At 45.2% G+C, this 27,801-nt stretch overlaps 1 protein-coding gene across 1 annotated transcript; it reads right to left on the bottom strand.

Moving 5' to 3' along the window:
• Nucleotides 1-1,862: 1,862 nt before the first annotated feature.
• Nucleotides 1,863-11,930, bottom strand: LOC309400648 (uncharacterized protein). Its single transcript, XM_081969213.1, has 5 exons — nt 11,707-11,930; nt 9,007-9,139; nt 3,835-7,055; nt 2,982-3,036; nt 1,863-2,878 (listed from the first exon to the last, which is right to left on the bottom strand). Exons 2-5 carry the CDS (start codon nt 9,101-9,103, stop codon nt 2,262-2,264), a joined length of 3,990 nt encoding a protein of 1,329 aa, XP_081825339.1. The 5' UTR covers nt 9,104-9,139; nt 11,707-11,930; the 3' UTR covers nt 1,863-2,261.
• Between the last annotated feature and the right edge of the window lie 15,871 nt (nt 11,931-27,801).

Here is a 27,801-nt window from a genome sequence, read left to right as displayed (position 1 = left end):
CGAAGGGCAAAAAATGACCGTAGGAACAAACCAGAAGTCCGGGTTGCTCCTAGGGTTGGTTTTGTCCTCAGGAGCATTCAGGGAAGCCTCCTGGGGGCTCCTGAACGCTCCAGAGGGCTAAAATTGGCACTATGAGCAAACCGGAAGTCCGGTTTGCTCGTAGGGTTGATTTTTGCACTCCGGAGGCTTCAGGAAAGCTCCTGAAGCCTCCAGAGGGGGGGAGGATGTTTTCGCCCTCCCCAGCCTCCTATAAAGCCTCTGGAGCCTGGGGAGGGTGAAAAATGGCTTTAAAAAAAGGCTGAACTCAGCTTGTCAGTGCGCGCATGCGAGCTGGCCAACTAACAAATGGCTCCGCGTGCCACCTGCGGCACACCTGCCATAGGTTCGCCATCCCGGCTCTAAGCTGTATTTTGAGTCCAGGTTTTGTTGAGCATTGCTTCTTCCCAGGTGCCCTGTGGGGAGATGGGTAAAGAGCTAATACTATCATGCTTTAATCCCATCACCCTGGAGCTGGGGGAGATCTTTGTTATGTAGAATAGACTAACTCAGGCCTTTTAATGGCCCATTGACAAAGGTGGGGGCTATTAAGAGGGAGTCTGTTTCCTGCCTAAAACATGTTTCTCCATTTCTGATCCAGGGAAATATAATATTCTGCCTTTTTCAGTAATTCCCAGGATATTTCATTTTTCTAGGAGAGGGATGGGTGCTAACTTCCCACAGCCTTTCTCTTTCCCTCAGGCTAATTTCTCAATGGTTTCCTCAGGATTCTCTCTCTCTCTCCTTTTCCCACAGGTCTCTTTAACTTCCCCTAAACCTATATAGAGTGGGGTGGATGCTGCTGCAGTCCTCTAATCAGGGATGGGGGAGGGGTCTGCTATGAGCTGGCTCCCCCCACATAGAGAGGGGATTCAGGGCCCATTGGGGTTCCCGGTTGGGGACCTGAAAAGAGCTGAGGAATGGCCCCAGAAGGGAACACCAGTTTCCTGGGTTTGGTTGGGCCTTTCAGCCAGCTGGAATTGGGGCTCTCAAGCATCACAGGGTAGGGTAGGGGTCTACTTGTCAATCATTCTCAAGGAGAACATTATTTTATTCTATTCGTTCTCTGCCCCCCTCCTCCAGTAAGTCAGGGCAATATCCTCTCCTGCATTGGGTGGAGTCGATTAGGCTGAGTGGACCAAACTCCCCAGTTGCCCGCAAAAGAGACGCCTCTTTTATAAAAAAGGAGGAGATTTACCAAGAGGTTCTTTGGTTGAAACAGAAATGCTGTCTCTAATGAGTCCACGTTGGCCAACGGAAGGTGATGGAGAGCAATACAGAAACAGCCTTGCAGAACATATGTGGCAGCTGTTAAGAAAATATGGATTCACCCCAGGAAAACAGGAAAGGGTGAGAAAGAACCTCAAGGCTGCCCTGCCTTGATGCTCTTTGGTGTCAGAGGGAGTGGAGATGCTTTCAAGATTCTGCTACTATAATCCATATCAGTAAACTCAGTTCTAACATTTCTTGTGATGATGGCTTCCCAGCCTGATGTGCCTCAAAGGACTGACAGAGAGGGAAGCCCCAAAGAGTCTGTATTTCCGAAGGAACATGGGTCCAGGATGGTAGGGAATTAGGCTATGGGGCCAGTTGATACTGGAGGGGCTGGATTTTCTCGTCCGCTTGAAGTCTCCTCATATCTGAGGGGAGAAACCAGGTTCTCTAAGAGAAGGAATTGGCTCAGGGAGACTTGGCCATGAATCTCTGACTCGGGTTCTGCAGAGGTCACATGGCGAGGGCTGGATTAGAACACAGAACAGAAGGGCTCAACGTTCTGACTGACGAACCCAATCAAAGCAAACACGGTCGAGACGATCCAATCTCCTAATGCCAAACTTTATTGAGTTGAGACAATCTGAGGGCAAAACCAGATCTAGCCAATTCCCACGCAGAGCCACACAGTTAAAATTCAGGTTCTCCCTCCCCCTATTGGACCAGGTCACATTGTCCAATGGAATCTCCTGGTATTGTTGTGAGAAACTCCTGGTAAACACCTGATGAAGTGTCCTTGGTTCCCACAGCTGCATCTTGATGTCTGAAACCTCAGTTCTATCTCCTCCTTTGTAATTCGTTGGAAGCTGAGAAGCGATAATAGCTGCGAGAGCAAAATCGCCTTTTGAAGCCTGAGAATGGCCTTTGGCAGAGCTGCCACCTCGGGAGCAGAGGCTCAATTAGAGAGACTTCCTGGTCTCTGATGGAAAGGGAAACAATCAGAGGTTGTGTTTTTAGTTGACCTTCATCAAGTCTTCTGTGAAACAAGGAGCATGGCTGTTCGTTTCCACCAGATCATCAATCATGGCCATCAGTTTGGCCACCTGAGCTTCTCGTTCTTTCCCTTTGGCCTTGTTGTTGAAAGCCAATAACCGGTTCCCACATTCCGCAAAGTATTCCTGCAGGTTTTCATCCTGGGCAGAGATCATACTTTCAAGAGATCCACCTTGCAGTTCGTCTTTATGGGTACACAAGAGGATCGTGTAATCCTTGGCTTTCAGGCCAAAAATGTTTGTGATCAGCTGAGCCACGTCCTTCTCATACTGAGTGAAAATGTCATCGCGCATTACCCACAGAAAGACGTGGGGACCCGGGGAGCAAACCCTGACACACTTGCTCACTTCTGCAGTAATGTCGTATGACTCCTTTGGACCTCTGGTGTAGGGAAGGCCAGGCGTATCAACAACCACAACCCTCCTGCCCTCCAGGTGCTTCTGCTCCCTTTGGCATGCTTGTGTTACTGAGTAACGCGATATATGAGACTTAAAGACTTTTCTTCCCAGAATTGTGTTTCCCGTTGCACTTTTCCCAATTCCTCTTCTGCCCACCAGGACGATCCTCCGTTCAGACTCTGCAATCCAAAGGGGAGAGGAGAGGAGAAGGGGACACGGTCAGCAGTGTAAAGCCACCTTGGCCTCTCCCTTCCACCCCACCCCCAGGACACAAGGCTTTACCTGGGATGCCTCCAGCCATCTCCACACACATCGCACAGCATAAAACCCGGGATTTCTGTGTGAAAAGAGAAACAGAATCAGGCAAAGGAGAGGCTGCCTTGCAGGGAGGTTGCCAGGAACTCCCCTCCCCCAGAAGACACAGGGAGGAATTAGGGGGGGGATAAAAAATGACTGCCTCCTCACTGCCCTCCAGGCTGACCCATCTGATCCTCCCCCCATGCTACCCCCCCTTTTAGGCACCCCTTCAATTATATGGACCCCGCATTTGTTTCGGGATTGATGTCCGAAGAGGCTGTCAGCTCCCCCACGGTTGGCTCCGTGCTCGAAGGGACCCTGTTCTCGGGTGCTTTAACTGCTCCTGCTGCAGCTCCAGATTGTCCCCAAGGGTCACCCCAGGTCATCTTCCTCCAGGTTCCCCCCCCCCCTCTGCCCCTCCCGCCACCCACTATTTGGCCTCCCAGTTTCCCCTCCAAGGTAGTCTGAACTGAATCCTTTCTGGGAGGATGGGGGGTGGGAGGCTCCTTTGGTGGGGGCTTTTTCTTGTATCCCCTGAGATCCCAGGAAATCAACCTCTGCTGAGGATGCTGATTTGCATCTGTGCCCTCCCCCACCTCCACCCAATTCTGCCCCTTGGGAACCTCCCCTGCCCCACGGCTCTCCTCCCTGGGTGCAGAGTGGGAGACTTTGGGGGTCTTCTCACCCAACCCCCTGCTCAAGCAGGAGACCCTTTATCATTTCAGACAAGTGGCTGTCCAGTCTTTCCTTAAAAATCTCCAGAGATGGAGACCCCACAACTGGTATCAAGATATTCTACTCTCTCCTCCTCCTCCACGTCCCTCCAAGGTCGAGTTACCTCAGCAGGCCTCCCTGTAGGACAGATGCGATGGATTACTTCGCTCCATTGACCGAGCCCTCCTGGAGTCACGGCTGCACATCGGAATTGGTACTGAAGATTTGGGTAGACATCGTCCAGGGTGAATTGATCCTGAGGGCCTTCGGTATTGAGACCTTTCCAATTACCTCCTGCAATCCGATATTCCACCAGATACCTGGAGACCGAAGGCTTCCCAATGGCTACCGGATCAATACTAATCTGGAAACTATTTGGGTGCACTTGCTCAACCTTAGGAGGGGGAGGACTTCTGAGAGCAGCTTCCACTTCCTGATGTTCCTTGAGGACCTCCATGGTCAAGGTTAAACTTTTGTTCTCCACCATCTCTAATGAGTCAAAGAAATCCTTCATGCTCTCAGTGCTCATTTTCCAGAACATTTCAGCAGCAGCATTACGGATTCCTCCGTATTCTCGGGGAGCAAAGAGGGATGAATGGTTGAATCTGAAGTGCAGAGGGATACCCGACTCATTCTGAGCACATGACAGATCAGCCTCCTTGAGGGCCTCCAGGACAGGTGGGGTCCCCCCATCCGCAAAGGTGATCAGGAGTTGGACTTTATCCTTCACGTCTTTTCCCAACATGGACAGCATAAGATCAAACATGGGTTTCTGGGCATAGGGTGAATGGACAAGGAAGGCCTGAGCCACAAAGCAGATGGCATCCACGTGGTCAATGCCCCCAGGGGTGGAGAAAAACTCTCGGATTTGCTCCTCAACCAGTTTGTCTTGCTCTGCGCCTCTTGGGCCTCCAAATCCTGGAGTGTCAATGATTGAGAGAGAATAGGGAATTGGGAAGCCCTTCTGATGGTTCACCACGTAGGCTGTGACTTCAGACGTCCTGCTTCCACTTTCGCTTCTCTGAGTGGTTTCATGAATGAGTTTGAATCTGAAATTGTCTTCCCACTGGACACCCAGGATATAATTGATCATCCCGTTGATCAGAGTGGTTTTTCCACTCCCTGATGCTCCCATCACCAGGATCACTTTGTTGGGCACTTCCGGGTCCCCCTTTCCAAGCTGGTACAAGAGAGAAGAGGTGGAGGCATCTGAGGGGACTTTCTCCAGAGGAAAGGCAAAGACTAAGGGCTGCCTTTCCTCCACCAGGGAGATTACCTGAATGAAATGGTCAGCTACATTGCCTGCACTTTCTTCCTCCAGTGAAGTGAAGACCTCCAACTCCTCGCTGGGGAGACTAAAGGCTCCATTATCACACAAGGCGGACACCCGTATTCTATATGTTGTCTGGGGCTTTAGACCTTTGATGGGGTAAAACTCTGTTTTTCTCCTTGTCCTTATTCTAGTCCATTGGTCCTTTCCAACTCCAGCCTCCACCATTCTGTATGCCACCTTGTACTCCTTGACCGCAACTCCTGAGGCAACGATGCTGGGACTCATCCAGGCCACAGAGATGACAGAAGATGCCGCAGTGACCATTCTCAATTTCTCAGGAGGGCTGGTGGGAAGGGTCTTTATAGGTGGGCTCAGGTCACTGGATTTACCATGGCCTACAATGCAACAAGCAGAGTACTGGAACTGATAATCTGTGTTTGGAGCTAGATCTTTCAGCAGGAACATCTCCCTGGCATCCATTGTCAACACAAACCTCCACATTTCTTCCCCTTTGATCTTGTACCAAACCTGATAGCTGGAGATTGTAGCCTTTCCATGTTCAGCTGGCTGAAACTTCAGCTGAATGCTGTCATGTCTGAGTTCACTGATCAGGAAAGGGAGAGGTTTTGAGGGCAACTCAAAGTTCTTGCTGAGCAGCTCTCCATCTTCGTAAAGGTATATTGAGGCTCCTGGGTTGTTTGCATCTGGCAGTGAGGCCACAACGTAACAGACTTCCTCATTGAATTGATTGGCACTGAAAAAGTCTTGGATGGATTTGGCAGCTTGGCGAGCACTGCAGGTCCTCTCCTTGTCCTCAAACCAGGCCAGGCCTTTTTTCAACCCAGGGGAGGACCTTGTGGACTTAAGTGATTCTGGCAAGAATTGCTCCTGAAGCCAATCCTGTGAGCTCAACAGAAATGGCTCTTCTTCATGTAAAGAGGTGAATACAAAGGAGACCACATATGCATTCTGGGGGTCCAGAACTATTTCTTCCAGCTTGTTCTGAGATGAGATAACTTCTATTTCATTTAAAATAGTCAGATAAGATTTGACAAAGTTCATTTCTCTTTTCTTGGTGTCCAGAAATTCATGGAGTTTTTGGCTGTTGAAGGGTGACTGTTTGACGGACATCAAGAGGTCCACCAGGGTCCCTTCCTCCTGCCCTCCTCCCCGGATGGAAGGCAACACTCTGGCCAGCTGTTTCTGGAAAGTCTGCCTGTGTTGCTTTAACAGATCCTTGAACTGCTGGATCTTCCTCTTGATTTCAGGGAAGGTCTCAGCCATGGGATCGTTGGCTAGATCGTTGCTTTGCATCTGGATTTCGTTGAGTTCCTCCAAGATCTTTTCAGCATCAAAGATCCACACAACGTTGATCTCACGGACCATCTTAGCTGCTCTGCTATCCAGCTTGGTCAGAGGGTAGAGCCAAACCCACACAGGCACAGCCTTCTCCCCATCTTTCCCTAACATTTTTGGTAGAGTCTCATAAACTTTCATGGCATCTTGGAAAGTGACTGGATTTTTCTCCAGAGAAAAGTCTCCGTGGAACTTGCATCTGAACTTCAGAGCATTCGCTTTCTCCTCCTCAGTCAGCTGGACCTCTGCTTCTCCTCCAATAGACATTTCCTTTATGAGTGTAGAATTGAGGTTTCCTTCTATATTTTTCACCATCTCCGTTGAGGAAACTTCTCGGTCAAAGACGAAGAAAGCCTGGGCTCCATAGAGGATGGCGGTGACCACATGGGTGGCTGTGCCATGCTCAAAGACGGCTGGGTAAGAGACATTCTGGATTCCTCGATGACTCATTGTCAGCTGTTCATACCTGGTGGTGGTTTTGTACTGGACGGTGACTCTGGCCTGTTTCTTGGACTTCTTGGTGTCATGAAGATATTCGGCTGACCCTCTTATATCAATCAGCCCTCCCAGGAAACTGGCCTTGAGGGAGGCTGAGATGTCCAGGGCAGAGGCCTTGTCATCTATGCTGTCAGAAGCAATGATTTCAGTGGCTGTCTTGGGCTGAAGGTTGGTGGTCAGGTCCTTCTGAAGAGAACTATAGTCCCAAAGGGCGACTCCTGCATGGAACAGAAGGAAACAGGCAGATAAAAGTGAAACCAGACCTCCGAAATACCTGCAACTGGATTGAGAGGATTCAGAGAGGTTGGACAAGTGAGACGTTATTTTCCATAGAGCAGTGATGGCAAACCTTTGGTACCGAGTGCCAAAATGGGAGCGTGGCGGTACGCATGAGAAACTGGAAGAGCAGCACGTAAGAGAGAGAGAGCACCGGAAAACACAAGCTCAGCTTCCCGGTGGGCGCATGCATGCCGGCCACATGGTCTTCTGGTTTTCCAGTACTCTTCCATTTTCTGGCACTCCCATGCACACGAAGAGCAGGTGGTCAGCATGCATGCGCGCGCTAAAACCCAAAAGACCAACCGATGACAGCTGGCATGCCCGGAGAGATCGCTCTTCGTGCCACTTCCCACATGTGTGCCATAGGTTCACCATCACGGCTCTAGATGGCTTCTTCATTTCTTCTGTCTGGCCATCACCAAGGAAGCCTCCTGTATGTTTTGCAAAATACCACAAACTGCAAAGGCTTTTGACTGAGTAGAGGGGAATGGGAATTCCTAGGCACATCTTGACCTCAAGACAGATTTCTCACTCCCTGGAGAAACTATACTCTGACACTTCTTCTCTGTTTGACTGCTTTTGACTGAGCAGAGAGGAATGGGAATTCCTCAAGAGAGATTTCCCACTCCCGGGGGAAACCACGTTTTTCATCATGTGCATCGTCTCTGTTCAGACCCCCTCAGGAACAGCACCTGCACATCCTTCCCTTCACCACTCTGTGTGAGGTCTGAACTGCTTTTTTACACCATTTTCCAAACCATTTCAGTGACTTTGGTTCAGGAGAGGAAAATTCATCCCGTGATTGGCAGTCAAGGGTGCCCTGCTGTGTGCCTGGCGAAAGGGTGGATATGAATTCACAGGCAGAAGCCCCTGCTTGGCTAGCTGCTACCGTGTTTCCCCCAAAATAAGAACCCCCCCTGAAAATAAACCCTAGCGTGATCTTTTGGGGTGGGCTTAATATAAGCCCTACCCCAAAAATAACCCCCCCCCGAACAGTACAGATACCGTTAAATCTGACTGCAGAGGGAGAGTCTGGGGGGTGGGAGACATCCGGATTTGCCATACAGCTGCCTGGTTCACGGGAGACTCGTGGGAGGCTTGTGCGGTGACACCGGCAGCAGGCAGAGACGGAGGCATGGGAGGGGGGAAAACAATCCTGATGCCTCACATGGGCGCCTACTCCATGCAGCCACAAGCAAGCCCAGAGACGGTGGGATGGAGTGGATGGTGCGTTGGGATAGCCCGCCTCCCCCCTGTGCCTCTGCCGCCTCCTAGTTCCACCACACACTTTTCATCCAGAGGGAGAAGAAGCTTCGTCTGCTTGCAAAGGGGACACTAATTGCTCTGTTTCAAAGTGTCCCATTTGCAAGCAGACGAAGCTTCAAGTCTCCCTCATTTCTCCATCCGGGGAAAAAGTGTTTGGGTGCCTATGGAGTGCTTGCGAACAGAGCGTTTTGCCTGGCTCCGTCACTTGGCCTTCCGCTGTGGTGCCGCGCTGGTGCCAGAAGTGAGCCAGTGGCCATGTGGATTCCGGCTGCACGTGGCTGTCAGTGCTCCCGCAGCAAGGCAGTTCTGCTGTGGAGCCACAGGGCCTCTAAGGTCGGCCGGTGTGCGTGTCGTTCACTTCCACCCCTGCCTCGTCATGGTGGCATTCAAAAGAAGGCAAGACACTCCCTGTAAATAAGCCCTAGTGCTTATTTCAGGACCCAAAATGAAATAAAATGGGGTTTTATTTTGGGAGAAACATGGTATTAGCAGACCCTGGGCCCAGGAATCCCACTCTGAAGCGTCCCTGGGCTGAGTCTGTGCATTGATGGCAGCTCCAGTCTGCTTTCCTCCAGAGTTTCCCCCAGGAGATGCCCCTCTGCCTTCTTCTCTTCCGGCTCCTACCTGGGATGAGGGCGTCCTTGCGGCAGTCGTACAGCATCCCCAGCTGGAAGGGGCGGCCCAGGGCTGGGGTCCCAATGGGGTCCTCGGCCTGGGCCATGTTCGGCTCTTGCGTGTCGCTGAAGCTTCAGGTTCCCTGTAAGAGAGAAGAAACTTCTGGAGGACGCCAGAACTAACCGATGACTCTCTGAGGGGATGCAGGATGTGGGCACAAGCCACCCTCCACCCACTGATGTCGATTCGGTTTGTCAGGGAATTCTGCAGCCTGTGTCCAAACCGAGTCAGAAAACTCTGATGCGACCTTTACGTTTTATATAAATGAATTTATATTTACAATATACGGCAAACAAGGTGGCCACGAAAGCTGGAGCATCATGAGGTAAATCGTCAGGTAAACCCCAGAACAGCAGACGCAGAAGAAAAAAGGCGGGAAAAAGAGAAAGTGCCCCTTCTCCCCCAGCAACCAATCATAATGTAGATTGCCTCATGTAGGGGCCTATCGTGCCTTCCAACCAATCGGCTACAACCATGTACTCTGTCCATTGTACACTTTGATTTATTGAATGAAATATCTTAGAACGGGGTTGTCAAACTCACATCGTCATGTCATCATCATGTGACGTATCGGGACTTTTCCCCCCTTCAGTAAACTGGGGGTGCGGATGATCTCAGGCCATGAGTTTGACACCTGTGTCTTAGAACCACTCCAATTTTACACCTGAACAGCATTTAAGCCGAGTTATTCCACAAGATCTTTGTCTCTTTGTATACTCCGTGGCTTTGTGATGACATCAACCAAATTGTTTTCTGATGGAGAATAAATTAGGGCTATTCTGTGTTGGGCTGCAAATTTTTTAACAACTGGTTCTCTTGCCATTTGTGTACATGATGTGTTGTCTTCAGACACTGGTATAGCCCTCTTCGCTTCAATATCCACATCTTTTAACTATTGTGTCTACCGTGTTAACTCTGAACACAATTCTGACAACGCTATGAGCTCCGCCTCAGCCGTGGAAACGGCAACGGCAGTCCGTTTGCTCAATGGCCAATCAACTAGTTGTGTGTTTGCACACAGGACAATACAATCCTGACGTTGACTTTCTATCTTGTACAGAGATCATTGAAAAGCGCAGCCAATGCCGTTTCTCTCACAAATCCAAGCCTGAATTATGACGACTGCTAAAAGGTCCAGATAATCCATTTCCTCCACAAACCTCTGGAGCTGCCACACAACCACTCTCTCCAGAACTTTCCCCCAAAAGGAAGATGGGTCCATCTTCGGTGTCTCTAGGCAGCAACCCCTCCCATTCCGATTCAGAATACCAGAGCTGGAAGGGACCTCAGAGGTCATCTAGTCCAGCCCCCTGCTGAAGCAGGAGACCCTTACAGAATCATAGAATCACAAAGCTGGACAGGTCCTTGGAGGTCATCTACTCCAACCCCCTGTTCAAGCAGGAGACTGTTACAGAATCATAAAAGGACATAGTTGGAAGGGACCTCAGAGGTCATCTAGTCCAACCTCTTGTTCAAGCAGGACATCCTTACAGAATCAGAGAATCACAAAGCTGGAAGGGACCTTGGAGGTCCAGTGATGAAGCCCCCACGAGGTCTGGTGGCCAGATGTTCCACTGGTTAATTGTTCTCACTGTTAGGAAGTTTCTCCTTAGTTCCAAGTTCTTTCTCCCTTTCATGAATTCCCACCCATGGTTTGAAACCAACCAAGGAGAGAAGCAACATAGAACCAAGGAGAAAATCCCCGCTTCCTTCCACTCCCCCCCCCCACAGAGGGCTAAGTGTGATCCCTCCAGGAAGACCAAAATTTGGAATTGTGGGTGGGGGAGATGGAATTGAGGAGGATAATGGGTGGGTGGGGGTGGGTGGGAAGAAGATGTTGCTTCCCTGATCTCGATTCCTGGTCTCACCTTATTTGGCTGCCAGGAGAGAATTCAGCAGCCTTCAGAAAAGGAGCAACTCCCCCTCCCCAAATTACAACACCACCCCCAACAACAACACAGGGGCTTCTGTGCCACACTTGTTGCTAATCCACTTGCTTTCCCCCCCCCCCACCTGAAGTTGCCTTTCCTAACAAGAAAGACGGGATCCTAAATATCTCAGGATCCCCTTCGCAATGTTAGGATCTCATCTACTAATTTCCCTCCATTGGCCTCCCTCCCCTCCCCCATTGACTTTGCTAACATTAGGATCTCCTCTGTCCCATCCCTCTGTTGGCTTCTCCCAGAGACCACAGGCCTCTTGCTCTCTGCTGCTCCCTGACCCGCTTCCCCCCACAGGCCCAGGAGGAGCTCTGCCCTCACCCCCCTCCACCCTGCGGCCCTGTGAAATGCCCACTTGGGGGTCCCGGGAGTCTGGTTGGAGGGATCCGGAATACCGGGGGGGGGGGGAGTGGATCTGCCAGTCTCATCATCTCTTCTGGGTTAACTATCCTAAAAAGTCTCCCTGAAATGGGGACAACTTTTCCTCCCCTTCCTTTGAGGTCTTCTTCAGGGTCTGCTTTACTTTTACTTTACTTTATTTTAAATTTCTAGACCGCCCCCTCTCCCAAAAGGGACTCGGGGCGGTGTACAGTCAAATTAAAACACAAGGAATACATAAGAATAGATATATTCTTCTGCGAGGCTGGGGGAAAGGATGGAGGAAGCAGAGGGTCTTCCTCAAAGCAGGAGACCCTGCGAAGCCCCTTACCTGCCTGACCCTCTAAAGCTGTCCAGGGGGGAGCAGCTGCACCCCGCTTCCTCCAAAGGCTGGACCTCCGCTCTGCTTCTCCAGTCCCGGGTTCAAGGCTCAGCCTGGGAATTGTAAGGAAAGCCCCGTCTTCTGCTTTGTCTTCCGGGCGCCCAGAAAACGAAAGTGAAAAGACCAGGGGGGAAACAAACAAAAAAGTTCACTTCCTCTTTTGAAGCGCTGCAGCCTCTTTGCAAGAAAAAAGAAACAGGAAATGTGTTTGAGAAATGAGTTCCACGACCGTCCAGCAGAGGGCAGCAAAGAACTCTCTTCCTCCTTTCCCAAAGTCAGCAACTTCAAGACTTGTGGACTTCAACTCCCAGAATTCCCCGGCCAACCACGCTACCTGAGGAATTCTGGGAGTTGATGTCCACAAGTCTTAAAGTTGCCGTGTTTGGAGACCCCCCTGCTCTATAGAGCTGCTTCTGCTCATTGGGAGTTTGGGCCATGTTCCCCCAGAATCTGCAATCTGTTTAAATCTGAAATTTAAACCCCCTTTTCCAAGAGGGAGAAGAGTTGGGGGTCTTCTGGAAGGAGGAGGCTCTTCCTCCTATCCCCCCCCCCCCCGCTATCTTCTCTTGTGAAGGTTAGAGACCCTCCCCACTCCCCACCCCACGGTCAGCCCTCTGGGCTCTCTCCCCAGTTGGTCTGAGGGGAGGGGTCCAGAGGAGGACCTCGGACTCTCATTTTTCCAATTTCTTTGCAAATACAATTCTGGCTGCCGGTGAAACATTTACGATCAAATGTTTCAAGCCTTTATTGTATGTATCTGGTATAATACCCAATAAAAGAGTCTCTGGTTTAAAGTCTATGCGTCTCTGTGTCATTTTTTCCGATCACCTGTGATCAGACTCTCCAAGACTCCGATGATGCTGTCAGAAATCACACTGACTTTCGGGCGTGTCTGCAGGATTTCATCAAAACTTGAGATGGTGCCCAACGGAGCCATTGAGCCTCTGTCCATCTTGCAGGCATCTCCAGTCGGCTTTGTGGTGTTCGGTCCAGCCTCGGCTTCCAGGCCTTTCCAGCCGAAAGGGTCGCTGGAGTCCGGTTCCCCTGGCCCTCTTTTCCAACCAGCCAGGTGCCTTCCCTTGCGACAGTCCGTCGTTATGGCTGCCAGTCCACCCTGGTCCCTCGCTCAGGCAGCTCCAGTTGCTTCGGTCACCTGGACTCTGCTGTCTTGTCCTTCCAGCCAGTCCCATATGAAGTCTCCTCCCAGCAGGAAGGAGCCCTTCTTCCCCTCCCTCACTGTGTCCTCCTCCTGCTTCTCCTTCATTCCCTCTGCTCCTTCGTTAATTCCTCTGCTTCCCTCCCTTTCTCTCAGTCTCCCCTTTTCCCTTCCTCCTCCTTTCCCTACCTTTCCTCTCAGTCTAATTTCTCTGTTTCCCTCAGGTTCATTTCTCCACCTTTCCCTCAGTATAACTCATCTATTTTTTCCCCAATCGGATTTCCCAGGGTGGATAAAAATCAATTATTTTTTAAAACATCAAAAGAATCGGATTTTTGAAAATTTAGATCCGATTTTTTTTAATCTGATTTTTTTATTTTTATCAAATTTATTTTAATAAAATGCTTTTGGAGTTAAAAATCTATAAGACAGTTTTCCATTAATAATGTAGTTTATTCAGCATGAAAGGGAGCTTCAGTATGTAGCAGGAGGCTGTGTATATTCCTCCATACGTACATTTTTGGTAAACTCATTCAATGAATCCAAAGTCTGCAAGCTAAATAGGAAACCTTCATTTTCCTATGTTTACAAATAATGATATTGTGATAAACAGTTCACGTTTGCATATGGAACTACCCGAGACAATAAATTGAAAGTAGCAAAGAATTTTATTAACGTATTTGCAAATATAGGTACAGCGGAATGGATGCGTGTCAAGGCACCTGTCAGTCCTTTTATCCCCCTAACACTGACCCATTTCCTCCCCCTCCCCTTTTCCTGTTCAGAGCTTCACAGTTTTAACCAACTTTTACTTGACATAAGCTGCATTGCCCCTTTTGGGCCCTGCTTGCAGTTACAGCTGCCACCTTCTGGTTTGACATTCATCTAATACCCGTTTTATGTTTTTTATAGACAGCTTATACTTTTTCCAGTTACGTGCATTTTATGCCAAGCGTTTTGGAAACCATGCACACCAGTGGTGGGTTGCCAGGGTTTTTTTTTTTTTTTTGGTATATAAATTTTATTTTATTTTCTTTAAAAAAAGACAAAACAACACATACAGAGCAAGAGCATGGAGGAAAAAGAAAAAACACAATTTCATCAAGCATGTCGTTTGGTTACAAGTTTTTGTGCAGTGGTTTTTACAATTAAGAATAAAGTCACTAATTATCCATTAAACATAGTTAAATATTTCATTGAGCATTGTGTGTTCAAGTTACCATTAATATTCTTTCATTTGTGACAACCCTTGTTTCTTTACATCCATAATTATCTACTAGGTAACAATAAGTCTCTATAAAATTGTATCACCAATCTGTAAAAAATAAGAATAAGGATTAAGTCAAAAAAATTCTCATTAATTCATATAAGACATTTCTACTTTCCATTAACCATAAAATTTCCAATCATCCACAACTCCGAATGTAATTTTCCATTATTGTTTGTCAATCCATGTGGTCATTAAGTATTTCAGTCTATATTTATATCCATTATTCATTACATCATCATTATTCCATTTTATATTATAAAATAGTCACCAACTACAATCATACCTAACAATTTAAATCATCTCACTCTTATATATTAAATACCTTATTATTCTTATATCGTATAAGTAAGTAGTCTGTTTCATAGTAAAAGCTTAACACATATAAAAAGAGAGAAAAAAAAGGATATTTTTTTCAACATTTGTGGGAATGAGCTCGCCATGGTATATGTGCAGATCAGTTTTCCTGATTGGAACACGTATACGGAATTTGGGACTGAAATAAATTGAGTATTGAATGCGGGTTGAGCTGGATGCCCACTGGGAGGACCCCATCTAGAAAGCTGTGTCTGCAAAATAGAACAATGCACAACGGAGACTTTCCAGGCTAAAGCAGCCTAGGGAACATATAGTCCAAGCTGATAAGATACTAACACCAAAAAGCACCGCTTGAGCGACAGGTAAATGTATTGTATGTAACCAATGATAATTCAGAATGCTTTTGTTTCCGCATACGCTGCTAATAAAAGGGGGGTCCAGAATTCCTTCTGGGCCCACTCGCCCCGAGGAAAAACCATGCGTTTGTCTTCATTCCCCCCTGAGTGGTCCCGCCTTGATGCGGTCACCCCCGGAGGAGACCCGGGAAATACCGCAAACATTAAGTATAGCTTTCTATTATTATTACATATAAGATAAGATAAAGGGGGGCAAAATCATTTCCAGGTTTTTTTATCCAACCATTGATAAAACAAATCCCATACTTTATAGATCATCCTCTAGTTCTCTAATTTCAAATGTAAGTTTACTCATTTCAGCACAGTCCATTATCTTCCGAACAATTTCTTCCTCTGTTGGTACATTCTCATTTTTCCAGTTTTTGGCAAATACAATTCTAGCAGCTGTTAACACATTTATAATCAAATATTTCAAGTCCTTGTTGTATATTTCTGGTATTATTCCCAATAAAAAGAGTTCTGGTTTCAAGTCTATATGTTTATGTATCATTTTCTCCAACCACATGTGTATTTTAGTCCAGTATCTTTTAGCTTCAGGACAGGTCCACCACATGTGGTAGAATGTGCCCAGCGTATGTTGACATTTCCAGCATTTTTCAGACTTATTCTTCGACATTCTTGCTATTCTCGATGGGGATAAGTGCCACCTATAAAAGATCTTATACAAGTTCTCTTTATATGCGGTTGACATTGTCATTTTATAATTTTGAATCCACAATTTTTGCCATTTTTCTAGGTCAATCCCATGTCCAAAGTTTTCCCCCTAAGCTAACATAGTTCCTTTCACTTGTTCTTCATATAATTTCACCTCTAATAGATAATCATAAAAATTTTTAATTACTTTTTCATCATTGCCTGTTAAGATTTTATCTAATTCAGTCATTTTATCATAAAAGCCCTCATTTTTTCAATCTTCATTATATCTAGAATGTATTTGCACATATGAATACCAATTGAGTTCAATACCTTCCTGTTTCAATTCTTGTATGGATTTAAGTTCACCCTCTGTATTCAATAATTCAGCATATCTAACTGTTTCTTCCCTTTTATATACTATTGGATATGAAAAAGCTTCAATAGTTGATATCCAGACTGGAATTTTCAAGTAGTGCAACCTCTTAACCTTCTCCCAATTTGATAACAGAGCCTCTCTTATAAAATGCCCTCTGAAATAACCATGCGTTTTAGTTCCTTTATACCATAAATATGCATGCCATCCCAACAACAGGTCATGACCCTCTAGATTCAAAAGCCTAGCATTTCTTAGCATTATCCATTCCTTAATCCACATCAGAATAACTGCCTGGTAATATAACTCCCAATCGGGTAGGCCCCACCCTCCCCTTGATTTGGCATCTTGTAACAATTTACGTTTTATTCTTGCGTTTTTCCCTTGCCATATGAATTTCAACACCAATTTATTTAATTCTTCAAATGCTTGCAACTTGTATTCTTCCTTTTTAATAGTCATTCCCTTTATTTCTTCCTCTTCTCTAATCTTTCTATTTAGTACTTCTAATGTTAAAACAAAAAGCAGTGGTGATAGTGGACAGCCTTGTCTCGTACCTCTTTTAATTTCGATTGGATCCGTCAGTTCTCCATTTATCATTATCTTGGCTGTTTGCTTGTGGTAAATCGTTTGTATGGCTTGAATAAAGTTCTTACCAAAGTTCATTTGTTCCATTTGTTGTATCATAAACATCCAATTCACATTATCGAAGGCTTTCTGCGCATCCAAAAACATCAAAGCCATTTGCTTCCCAGAGTGGACCTGATAATATTCCAAGGTATCCAGAATTGTCCTTATGTTGTCTCTAATTTGCCTCTTTGGTAGAAAACCATTTTGGTCCGAGTGGATGAACCCATTTAAGTATTTTTTCAGTCTCTCTGCCAGTATGGAAGCAAATAGCTTATAATCTGAGTTCAACAAGGAAATAGGTCTATAGTTCTTAATTTGCGTATGGTCTGCCTCCTCTTTGGGTAGCAATGTAATATATGCCTCCAACCATGAATTAGGTATTTTGCTTTCAATCATTACTTCATTCATAACTTCTAGTAAGGGAACGGCCAAAGATTTTTCTAGTGTTCTATAAAATTCCACAGGGAGGCCATCCGGTCCCGGGGCCTTCCCATTATTTTGTCTTTTAAGGGTCTCAGTTAGTTCCATCATTGTTATTTTATCTTCAAGTATAGTTCTAGTATCATTTGATATTTGGGGGAGTTTGGCATTTTGTAGATATTGTTTCATTTCTTCCTCTTTTATGTTCTCTTGTTCATACAACTTGGCATAGTAATCTTGAATAATTTTCTTTTTTTCTATATTTCCATAGTGTAATTGTCCTTGTTCATCTCTTAGTTGTAATATTTTCTTGGTCTCTCTTTCTTTTCTCAGTTTATATGCCAGCCATCTGCCTGGTTTATTTGCATTTTCAAAATAGTTCTGTTTAGCGCCTCTGATTTTTTGAGCCAAGTCCTCCTTTTCCAGTAGGTCCATTTTGTGTTTTATTGTGTCCATCTTTATTTTAATCTCTTTCTTTAGTGGAAATTTCTGTAGTTCTTTTTCCAATGTGCTGTAATCTTTTTCTAGATCCTTAGACACTTGTCTTTTCTTTAAATTTCTCTTTCTTGCATAGTCTATTATCAAACCTCTAGAAAAGGCCTTCATTGTATCCCAGAGATTCTGCAAGGACGTATCTTCTTTTTTGTTTTCTTTAAAGAAGAAAGTCAATTCTTTTTCCATTTTCTTTACAAATTCTTTCTCTTTCAATATCCTGTTATCTAGTGTCCATCTAGATCTTATTCTTTGTTGTCTCCATCCTATTGCCATTGGATTGTGATCCGCCCAAGTGCTCGACTCAATCTCCACGTCTAGTGCGCTGCTGGATATGTCCGATGAGGCCCAAATCATGTCAATTCTAGAGAGCGATAAGTGTCTATTTGAATAGAAGGTGTATTGTTTTTCAGTTTCTCTCCAAACGTCTTTTAGGTTTATTTCATCCATCATCCTGAAGAAGGACTTTGGGAGTGTTTCTCTATTTGGTTTTGTTGTTTTGTGGGTTTTATAGTCCATGTTCTGGTCTACAATACCATTGAAGTCTCCCATCATGCAAATGTCCACATAGTCTATATCAGAAATTTTCTTGTGGATTTTTTTGTAAAAGTCATCTTCTTTTTCATTAGGTGCGTAAATTCCAATTAGCAGTATTTTCCTAGCATTGTCCATTACTTCCACCATTAAAATTCTTCCATCTTCGTCTGTATAGATTTGTTTCGCAGGGATTTTATCTTTAATGTAAAAAGTCACACCTCTTTGTTTACAGTCCGCTAACGAAGTAAAGTTTTTTCCCAGTTTTGGTTGTACTAATAGATGGCTGTTTCTTTGCTGGATATGTACTTCTTGTAGGCAAATTATGTCTAATTTTAATTTTCCTAATTTATGAAATATTTTCTTTCTTTTATTTGGCGAATTAAGTCCATTTATATTAATTGAGAGTAGTTTTATTCCTTCCATCCTTATGTTTTATATATAGGATTTATAGCTCTAGTTGATCTTGGTTCCCGTTGTGCTCTGATCTCTACACCCCCAACAGCACCTTCTTCAATGTCAATTCCACCTACAGCACCCTCTATCTTCTCAGTTTCAATTAGAGGTAAACCCAGCAGTTGCACCGGTAACTCTTCGTTTCCAGGCTTCTCTGCCTTTCCTCTCAAATGTTCTGCATAGAAAGCTTCTGCCTTCTCAATTGTATCAATTCTATATCTCTGTCCTTGCCATAAAAATATTAGGCCTTCCGGAATCAACCATCTATAGTTAACTCCTGTTTTAAGTAAAACTGTAGTCAAAAATTTTCTTCTCTTCTCTGTCACCCTTCTTGGTATTTGCTTTAGAATTGCAATCTCCTTGCCTTTATATTCCAGTTTTTTATCTCTTGTATTTTGCAGAATTTGTAGTTTTAATGCTTTTCTAGTAAATCTTACATGGACCTCCCTTGGGAGGGAGTTTCTTGTTGCATATCTTGTATTAACTCGAAATGTCTCATCTATCCCATCCACTATCTTTTCCTCAGGTATCCCTAATGTTTCTATGAGAATTTCAGATATTATTTGTGGCAGATTTTCTCCCTTTTCTTCTACTATATTTTGAAACCTCAGAAAATATTCAGAGCGCTCCATCTCCCATCCAATTATTGCACTGCTTTCTGTTTCCACTTCACTCAATCTAGAATCAAATTCTTCATCCCTCTTCTCTCTCTGCTTCTCTCTTTCAACAATTTTTTGCATAACATCTTCTTGTTTTTTGACCGACCGTTGTATATCTTTTATATTTCTCTCTGCTTCATCTGTTTTTTTTCTATGTTCTCCATCTTCATTTCCATATTGCCCATTTTCTTTATAAGTGTATCCAATTTTTCATCGGAGCTTGTTTGTAGTTTCTGTATTGATTGCATAATTGAATCTAGAGATATGGTCTTCTCTTTTTCCTGTTGAATCATAGATTGTGTTGATCTTTGTCCTCCTGCCGGTGAAGAAGCAGGAGTTGTTGTTGTAGAGCCCACTGGTGTTGGCTTTCTACTCATCTTGCTAATTTATTCTCTCTTCTTCTTCTTCGTTTTGTAGTTCAGTCCAATTGCAATAGAGACTAGGAGAAAGAGAAGATAAGAAGAAGAAAAGAGGAAGGGAGGAGGAGAAAGAAAGAAAGGGTGTATAGTAGTTAGATAAAAGTAATAAGGGGAGAAGTCAAGATTTAAATAGAGAGCACAGAATATGGGAAATATAATAAAGGATACGGAAAAGGGGTAGAAGAAAGAGAGGGGCAAGAAAAGAAAGAGAAAAGAAAGGCAATCCGTATAAGAAAGATGAGGGTAGATGAAGGGAGTGGTAGGAGAGAAAGAAAAAATTGTGTCTCTGTTATTTCAAAAAGAAGAGAAAAAAAGAAAGAATTTAGGGACCAGGAAAAAGAAAAGAAAAGAAAAAAATTATTCAGTGCTTCCAGGCTTCAGGACTTCGGGGTGGGGGGGTGGAGATTTAGAGAGTGACAAACAGCACAATCACCAACCAGGAAAAGGAAAAATCATCCCATCCCCAGCAGAATAGTATAAACACTTGATGTAATCTCCAAAGTCACTCCAGTTTTCTCTTATAAGTCTTCCAAGATAAGTTTCCAGACCTTACAGCTCCACAAGAAACAGCCTGCGATAAACAGCTGTGTTTCTTGCTTCTTATCAGGTCTCGACCTTGGGTGGATGGTTTTTTTCTCAAAATAGTCCCTGCAGAAGGAATTAGTAACAGTGTTTCAAAGCCTGCTAAATGGCAGTGTTAAAATGTATCCAGTCCCTAGCCCCTTAAAGCGCTGCCTAAAAGGGAAAATTAAACTAGGCAAAAAAAAAAAAAAAAAAAGATCTTTCAGGCATTAAAAGGAATAAAGTAAAAGAAAAAAATGGCTCTAATGAAGTCACTTTAAAAAAGAAAGGGAAGTTGAAAGTAAAGAGAAAGCTTCAACAACAATTGTAACAGCTGTAACAAAAGTCCAGTCTGGCTCCGGTAGATATAAAAGGGGGGGAGCCCAAATGGTTTCAATTAACTCTATTCAAACCCGCCGTTAAGTCTCCGGTTATTTTCTATTTTCCTTAAGTCTCCGATTTAAGGGTGTCCTCTGTATAATTTAAACGGAAAAAAAACTTTTTTCAAATAGTCTCACCAAAACGCGGCATGCTTCTTTCTCTCCTGCTCTTGCTTTGCGGAGCCGCAGCAGCTTCGGCAGTCTGGGGGCTGGCTCTTGATCGCAGGCAAAAAGGGGTTTCCCCAGGGTTTCCAGAGACTTTGCGGGTGTCTCTGGATCCCCCGGAATTACCCCTTTCCTCCCACTGTCTCTACGGGACAGCTTGGGTCCAATCGGACCGTCCAAACGATCAGAATTCAACGGGTCATCTGGAGTAACCAGAAAAGCCACGGTAACGCTGCAACGCGTGGCCCCTCCTCCGTCTTTAGCACCTTTTGCTTCCCCCTTGTCACCTAGCCCGACCTCCTCTTATATCCGCATTTCCTGTTTTTTCCTCCACTATATTGGAATCTTAATTACTTTGGTCTCCCTTCTTGGGCTATCTGTTTTTATGGGGGTTTTAAATGATTATCTATTCCAATGTTTCCTGTTTTTCCTAAAAAGCTTCTAGTGGTGCCTTTGTTTTAGGATTTTATCCTTTATTTTTCTTTTAGTGGTGGTAAATTCCTCCCATTTCCTTCCTACAATCCCCAATTTTTATTTTTATTTTGTTCTTAGTGATTCTCTTTATTGTGTGCTTCCTCTAATTGGATGTCTGAATATGCTTGGTATTCGTGGTCAATTTGAACCATCATTAGAGCTGCCTGTTTCCCTGGGATATTTGATTGAGGGGCAGGCCTACAGGCTCTTATGCAACTAAGGAAGAGAGGTATGAATTGACAGAGACAACACAGGAGAGCTCCCAGGACATAAATAGCGACTATGGTTGCTATGAGGACTTTGAGCCAATGAAAATCTGGTAGCCATGAGAAGAACCAGGAAAAATCGAAGAATGATTGTTCTTGGCCAATATTTTGGGCCAGCTCTTTCAGGTGGTGAATGTCCCTCTCTACAAGTCCAGAAGTTTGGTCAATTTCAAAGCAACACATCCCTTTGAATGCTTCGCAGCCATAGTTATGTTTCAATAATAGAAAAGCTATTGCTGTCCTATTCTCCAGGGTGGCTTCTCTGACCTCTCTCAGTTCTCTGTTGAGGGCATCCTGGGCATGGGAGGTCAAATTTAAACTTTTGGCTAGGGTACATGCTAGGCTACTCAAATTCCTGGAATTCCGTACTGCCAGCCCTGGCACTCCCACTAGCGATACTGCCAATGAAACATCTTCAGCTTTTGTGAGTAGGGAGACTTTGGAGTCACAATCTGGGTCTAAAGTGTGAAAAGCTCTTCTGTGTCGCCTCTGTAAGGAGGGCATAAGCATTGTCAATCTCCCAAAGGTGCAGGAATGCCTCCTGTGGCATTCACAGGGAGATACGAAAAGGCTTTTAACCCACATAAGAAGAACCATCCTGGTGGAAGCCTCAGGTAGCTGAAAGAACATGGGATTGTTTCTGTGTGACTGCATTGTAGATCTGTATTGCTTAAGTTGATGCCTTCTGTGACTTTCGATGGCCTACGCCCTGTTAGATTAAAACACTGCTCAGAAGCAGTAACTGCGGCAATGTGTAGTCTGTACATAGTGCAGTCCTTAGTGTCTGATGAATAACCCCAGTTGAAGATGCTTTTGTAGGAATCAGGAAGGTGGCGGTCTCTTAAGTGTAGTGTGGTTGAGGATACCACATGGTCTAGATGCTACTCCCATTAAGCATGTGGTTAGAATATCCTTGACTGATTTTCCTCCTGCTAAGCAAAAGTTGGTGATGTTGAGTATTTCCTTTGCTAAATATTCCCATATGTTTCCTTTCTCTGGGATAAGGTTTGGCTCTAAGAATGCTGTTACCTGCGTTACAACTAGTACAGATAGTAATATACAATATTAGCTACACAGTGTGTTTACATAGAATTTTTTGTTTCCCGTGGTTGGATCGACCCTTTTTCCTCCCCCTCCCTCTTTTTTTTAAAAGGTGAAAAATAAAAAAAGGTCTAGTCCCTTGGAGAGAAAGGGGAAAAATAATAATAATTTTAAAAAATTAAAACCTGTTAATTCCTCCTTAAGACAAAAAATGAGTATTAATTAGAACATTTTTAAAAAAAGAGGAATAAAATGAAAGTTTGTTATTTCTTCTTAAAAAAAAAATACAGTCCACTTTGTTGTATTCCAGTGTTTATATCTTGGCGTCCAGGTTCTATGTTGTCAAAAAATGTCTGCAATGTGCACTGGTCTGTCTCAGGGATTTTCCTCAACTTGATCGTTGGAATTGATTGTGTCAGTGCTGACGGTGGGATGTGGTCTACGACTGCAGGCTTGGCATGTGTCCAATGAATCCAGGAGTCCTTCTCAGCAACCCTGATGGCCGTTTGAGTGGTCAGCAAGACTTGGTAGGGCCCTCTCCACTTAGGTTGTAGGGGCGAGGTCCTCGTGAAGAATTTGATCCACACCCAGTCTCCTGGTTCAAATGGGTGATCCCTCCAAGGGCAAGGTCTGTGTCAAGGCACTTTGAGTCCATAGGATCCGCAGTCTTTTGTGTAATGCTGAAAGATAAGAGAGAACCATATCCCCCTTTTCTAAAGAGAGGGAATGTGGGTCCAGGCCTTTCAATGTATCTGGGGGTCAGCCAAAAAGGATCTCAAAGGGGGAGACTCCAATATCTCGTCTAGGTCTAGTTCTAATGTAAAAGAGTGCGATTGGGAGCATCTGTGGCCAGAAAAGGCATGTCTTCTGGCAGAGTTTGCCCAGCAGGGTCTTCACTTCCCTGTTGGCCCTTTCAGTCCCCCCAGAGGATGTGGGCGAATGCGGCACGTGTAGGTTTTGTGCAATGCCCAAGGCTTGAAATATGTGTGTGAGGATCTGGGCAATGAAATGTTTGCCTCTATCCATGTCCAGGACACTGGGTGCCCCATATCTGGGTACTATATCCTTAAGAAGGTGTCTGGCTGTTTCAAGGGCCGTGGCACGTCGGCAAGGGAAGGCCTCTATCCAGTGAGTCAGTTGGTCCCTACATACAAGGACATATTGGTACCCGTTTGCCTTTGGGAGTTGTATGTAATCCATGTGTGTTTTTTCAAAAGGCCGCTGTGCCCAGGGCCTTCCTCCCTTGTGAATGGATTTCCTGGAGTTGGAGTTATTTGCTTGGCATGTTTGACAGGTGCTTGCCACTATCCTAGCCTCACTGTAGGCACCCGGTGCATGCCATTCTCTCCTGATAGCATCTACCATAGCTTGTGTTCCACAATGTCCCTTGGCATGCAACCTTTGGCCAATTAACCCAAGGAGGCGGCGTGGGGCTATAGGCCTTCCATCAGGGACCCTCCAAAATTCCTCCTTAAAAATTGCTCCCAACTTTTCCTCCCATTGTTTCGCTTCCCCGTTATCCAAAAATTCTTTGTAGGACGCTTCAGGAATGATTGTTAATGCTGGTGTCATAAGATGGTGAGGCAATGGCTGTGTTGCTGCCCATTTGGCTGTGGTGTCTGCATACTGGTTCCCTTTTGTTATTAGAGAGTCATCCTTTTGGTGTGCTCTGCAATGTATGACGGCCAAAGCTTTTGGTAGTTGGATGGCATTTAATAATTGGGCTACCAGTGTTGCGTGTGCAATTGGTTGTCCAGCAGATGTAAGGAACCCCCGTTGCTTCCACGGGGCTCCTGTTGCATGGAAAACCCCAAAAGCATACTTGGAATCAGTATATAGGTTGGTAGATTGGTTCATTGCAGCTTCACAGGCTTTCGTTAAAGCTATAAGTTCAGCTGCTTGGGCGCTATGTGAAGGAGAGGGCGAGGATGCCCAAATGATCTCATGTAGGGAGACTACTGCAGCTCCCGACACCCTCCTTCCTCCGTGTGTGTATGAGGAGCCATCAGGAAAAAGTTCTAAGTCTGGGTTTTCTAACGGGGTCTCTGTCAGATTGGGTTGGAGTAGTTCAGCACTAGATGGAGGCAGTCATGAAGACTTTCCCCAGTTTGCTCTAATGGGAGGAATGTGGCAGGATTGAAAGTTGTGCATTTCTCAAAGGTGATGTTTTCTGATGTAAATAATTCAGCCTCCTATTGAGCCAGTCGCTGTTGGGTGAATGCTTGGGTCTGGGACTTTAAGAGTATTGCAAAAACCTCATGAGAGAGGGACCTTCAAAGTTAGAGGTTGGCCCAATACCAAATCCTTAGATTTCTTTACAATTTCCACTGTGGCTGCGGCTTAAACTCTTAAGCATGGAACTGCTCCTTTTGCTACTGGATCTAATGTGACAGAGTAATACGCCACCAGTCGGTTGATGTGTCCAAATGGTTGAGTTAAGACGCCTGAAGCGATGCCTGGTTTTTCATGAACAAAAAGGGTGAAAGTTTTCTTGTAGTCGGGTAGCCCAAGGGGGGGAGGGGGCAGAGGCTAGAGTTTGTTTTATTGCTTGAATGGGGCGATCTAGTGATTTAGACCACTCAATGGGATCAGGCATGTCCTTTTTAGCCAGTTGTATTAGAGGCCTGGCAAGTACCCCAAAGGGGGGGATCCATGGCTGGCAAAACCCTAAAACTCCCAATAGGGCTCTTACTTGTCATTTTGTTTTGGGGGCCTTCATGGCTAGGATGGTCTGTATTCAGCTATGTGCCAGTTTCCTAATTCCTATTTATTTATTTATTCTTCGCATTTCTAAACCGCCCCCTCTCCCAAAAAGGGACTCGGTGACCCCTATCTGCCAATGCCTTAGTAGGTGTAGGGTATCTAGTTTACACGCTAACTTGGTGCTGGATGCCGTTAACAAATCATCCACGTATTGAATTAAAGCTGACTGATTTGGTAAGGAAACGGAAGAGAGATCATCCTTCAAAATTTGAGAAAATAAAGTAGGAGACTCGGTGCAGCCTTGAGGCAAGCGAGTCCACATATATTGTTGGTCCTCCCAAGTAAAGGAAAAAAGATATTGGGATGCCTGGTCTACCGGGATACTGAAAAAAGCTGAGCATAGGTCTATGACTGAAAAAAATGGAGCAGAAGCCGGTACTCCAGTTATTATAGTTGCTGGATTTGGCACTATGGGGTCACGTGGGATCACAGGGGAGTTAATGAGGCGGAGGTCATGTATAAGACGGAAGATAGGGTTCCCTTCACTACCTACCTTTGCCTTCTTTACTGGAAAGATGGGGGTGTTGCAAGGAGATGTGCATTTTCTGAGGACCCCCTGTTCTAAGTACGCCTTTATTAGTTTCCTTATAGGTTGGACTGCCTCAGCTGAAATTTTATATTGTGGCACACATGGAGGTGGCCCCTTTCTTACTTGAATTGTGACTGGTGTTGCCCCTTTTAATAGTCCAACCTCTGTGCTATCCCATCCCCATAGAAAAGATGCTAATGGTCTGAGATCCTCATGCAATTGGTTAGCATTTACCACTGTTAACAGTAGGCGTTTGGCTGGGATATCGAGGGTTAATCCAGCTTTGCTGCAAGTGATCTTGGCCCCTGATTTGCATAGCACGTTTCTTCCCAGAAGGGAAAGAGGAGACTGGGGGCATATAGGGAATGAATGATTCAGAGAAAAAGGACCAATTTCCACTCTCATGTCCTTGGTATGTGCCACGGGAATGACTCCTACCCCCATTATATTGTCCTTTGCCCCTGGCGTTACTGCACCTTTAAAGGGGGGATAATAAGTGAGGTGGTTGCCCCTGTGTCAATTAAACATTGATATGGCCTTCCTTCTATTACGATTTGGAGCATGGGTTCGCCCTCTGGGCCATTCTTTAAGGGAATGGCAAGACCACTGAAGGTCGCTTTAAAATCTATATCCTCCTGATCTAGTCACTGCTGTTGAGAATTATTTTCCCTCTGGGATTCCCAGTATGACCTCCTTAAATCCTCCCTATCTTGGTAACGGTAGGAATCATTTCTTGGAAAGGGGGGTTGAGGGCGGGTGTCCTGACGATCATTGCGTGGGGATTGTTGCCTGAAATTTCGGCTGATGTGTCCCTCATTCCCGCATTTGTGGCAATGTCTACACTCACGGGGGATGAGGGGTGGGTGTTGATTTTCCTTTTCACAACGCCGGCATCTTCTCATGTAAGAGAAGGGCTGGCGGTCTGTCTGCCCCCTATGATTGATAGCTGCAAAAACCTGCAGGTCTTCCTGTCTTTCGATTCTCCTTTTTTCTATCTTTTTCCTTCTCTTTTAGTTTTTGTCTTTGATCATAAACAAAGTTGGCTATTCTTCGTAATTCTGATATTTCTAAAGCTGACCAGTTTGAGACGATCCGCTGGAAATGATCACGGATGTTGCCAGCTGATCGATCAACAAAAGCAGAGGCCAGGATCTTTTGATCTTTGGGGCAGCTGAGATCTAAACGAGAATAAGTGGCTGCTGCTTCAGAAAGGCGGACCCAATACGCACCTGGGGTCTCTGTCTCTCTCTGTGTTGTCCTATGGAACTCTGACCAATCCAGAGGTTTTTTCCCTATTTCATCCAAGGCTTCCAAGAGGTTTTCCTTTGCTCTAGTGAATGTGTCCCAATGGTTTGCATCATTATAATCCCAATTAGGACGTTCTAATGGCCAGGCAACTCGTGCAGGGTTTCTTTGTCCTGGGACAGGTAGGATTGGCCGTTTGGCTATATCCTCTGTTTTTTCAAACAGTTTGAGTTGCTCATCTTTTGTTAAAAAGACTTGCAATAGTTGGGTCATGCCTCCCCAGGAAGGATTATGGCTATCTATTATGGTTTTTAGCGTCTGGATTACTGTTTGGGGATCAGACCTAAAGGTTGGGGTGTCCCTTTTCCAAATCACCAGGTCAGCTGCTGAGAATGGTGTATGAGTTACCACATATTCGTGTTCACCTCTTGCTCTTCCTGGAACTGTTTTTAAAATAAGGGAGCTATGATTTTAGTAAGTTTCTTGTCTTCCCCAGGGGAAGAGTTCCCTGTGCTATCCAGTTCCTTTCTCCCTGTTGGATCTCTAGATCGGGATAGTTCAGCCCAGCAGTACCAGTATGGTATTTGGCTGGGCTTGATTTTAGATCTAAGTGCTTTTATGGTTTGAAAGTTAAGAGTACCATTTTCTGGCCAAATTTGTTTCCCTGTATCATCTCTCAGTAAAGCCCATTCCCTGCATGTGTTTTTCTTCTTTTCCATACCAGCTAGGACTGGCATTTGCCGTTCGTCCCAGGCTTCTAATAACTCTCCGAGGGGGGGTCCATTCAGGACCTTCGAACTACAGCTGCCCATGGTTTTTTCCCCGTTTCCGATGTGGGATTTTC

This window comes from Natrix helvetica (genome assembly GCF_964273705.1).
Source record: "Natrix helvetica genome assembly, chromosome: W".
NCBI lineage: Eukaryota > Metazoa > Chordata > Lepidosauria > Squamata > Natricidae > Natrix > Natrix helvetica.
The sequence above is the reverse complement of the archived record's forward strand: the minus strand, read 5'-3'. Positions and strand labels throughout refer to the sequence as shown.

Coding starts and splice junctions, on each gene's coding strand:
- LOC309400648 (XM_081969213.1), bottom strand. CDS start 9,103: ATGGCCCAGGCCGAGGACCCCATTGGGACCCCAGCCCTGGGCCGCCCC. Junction 7,056..9,006: donor CAAGGACGCCCTCATCCCAG/GTAGGAGCCGGA, acceptor TGTTCCATGCAG/GAGTCGCCCTTTGGGACTAT. Junction 3,037..3,834: donor CTACAGGGAGGCCTGCTGAG/GTAACTCGACCT, acceptor CTTTTCACACAG/AAATCCCGGGTTTTATGCTG.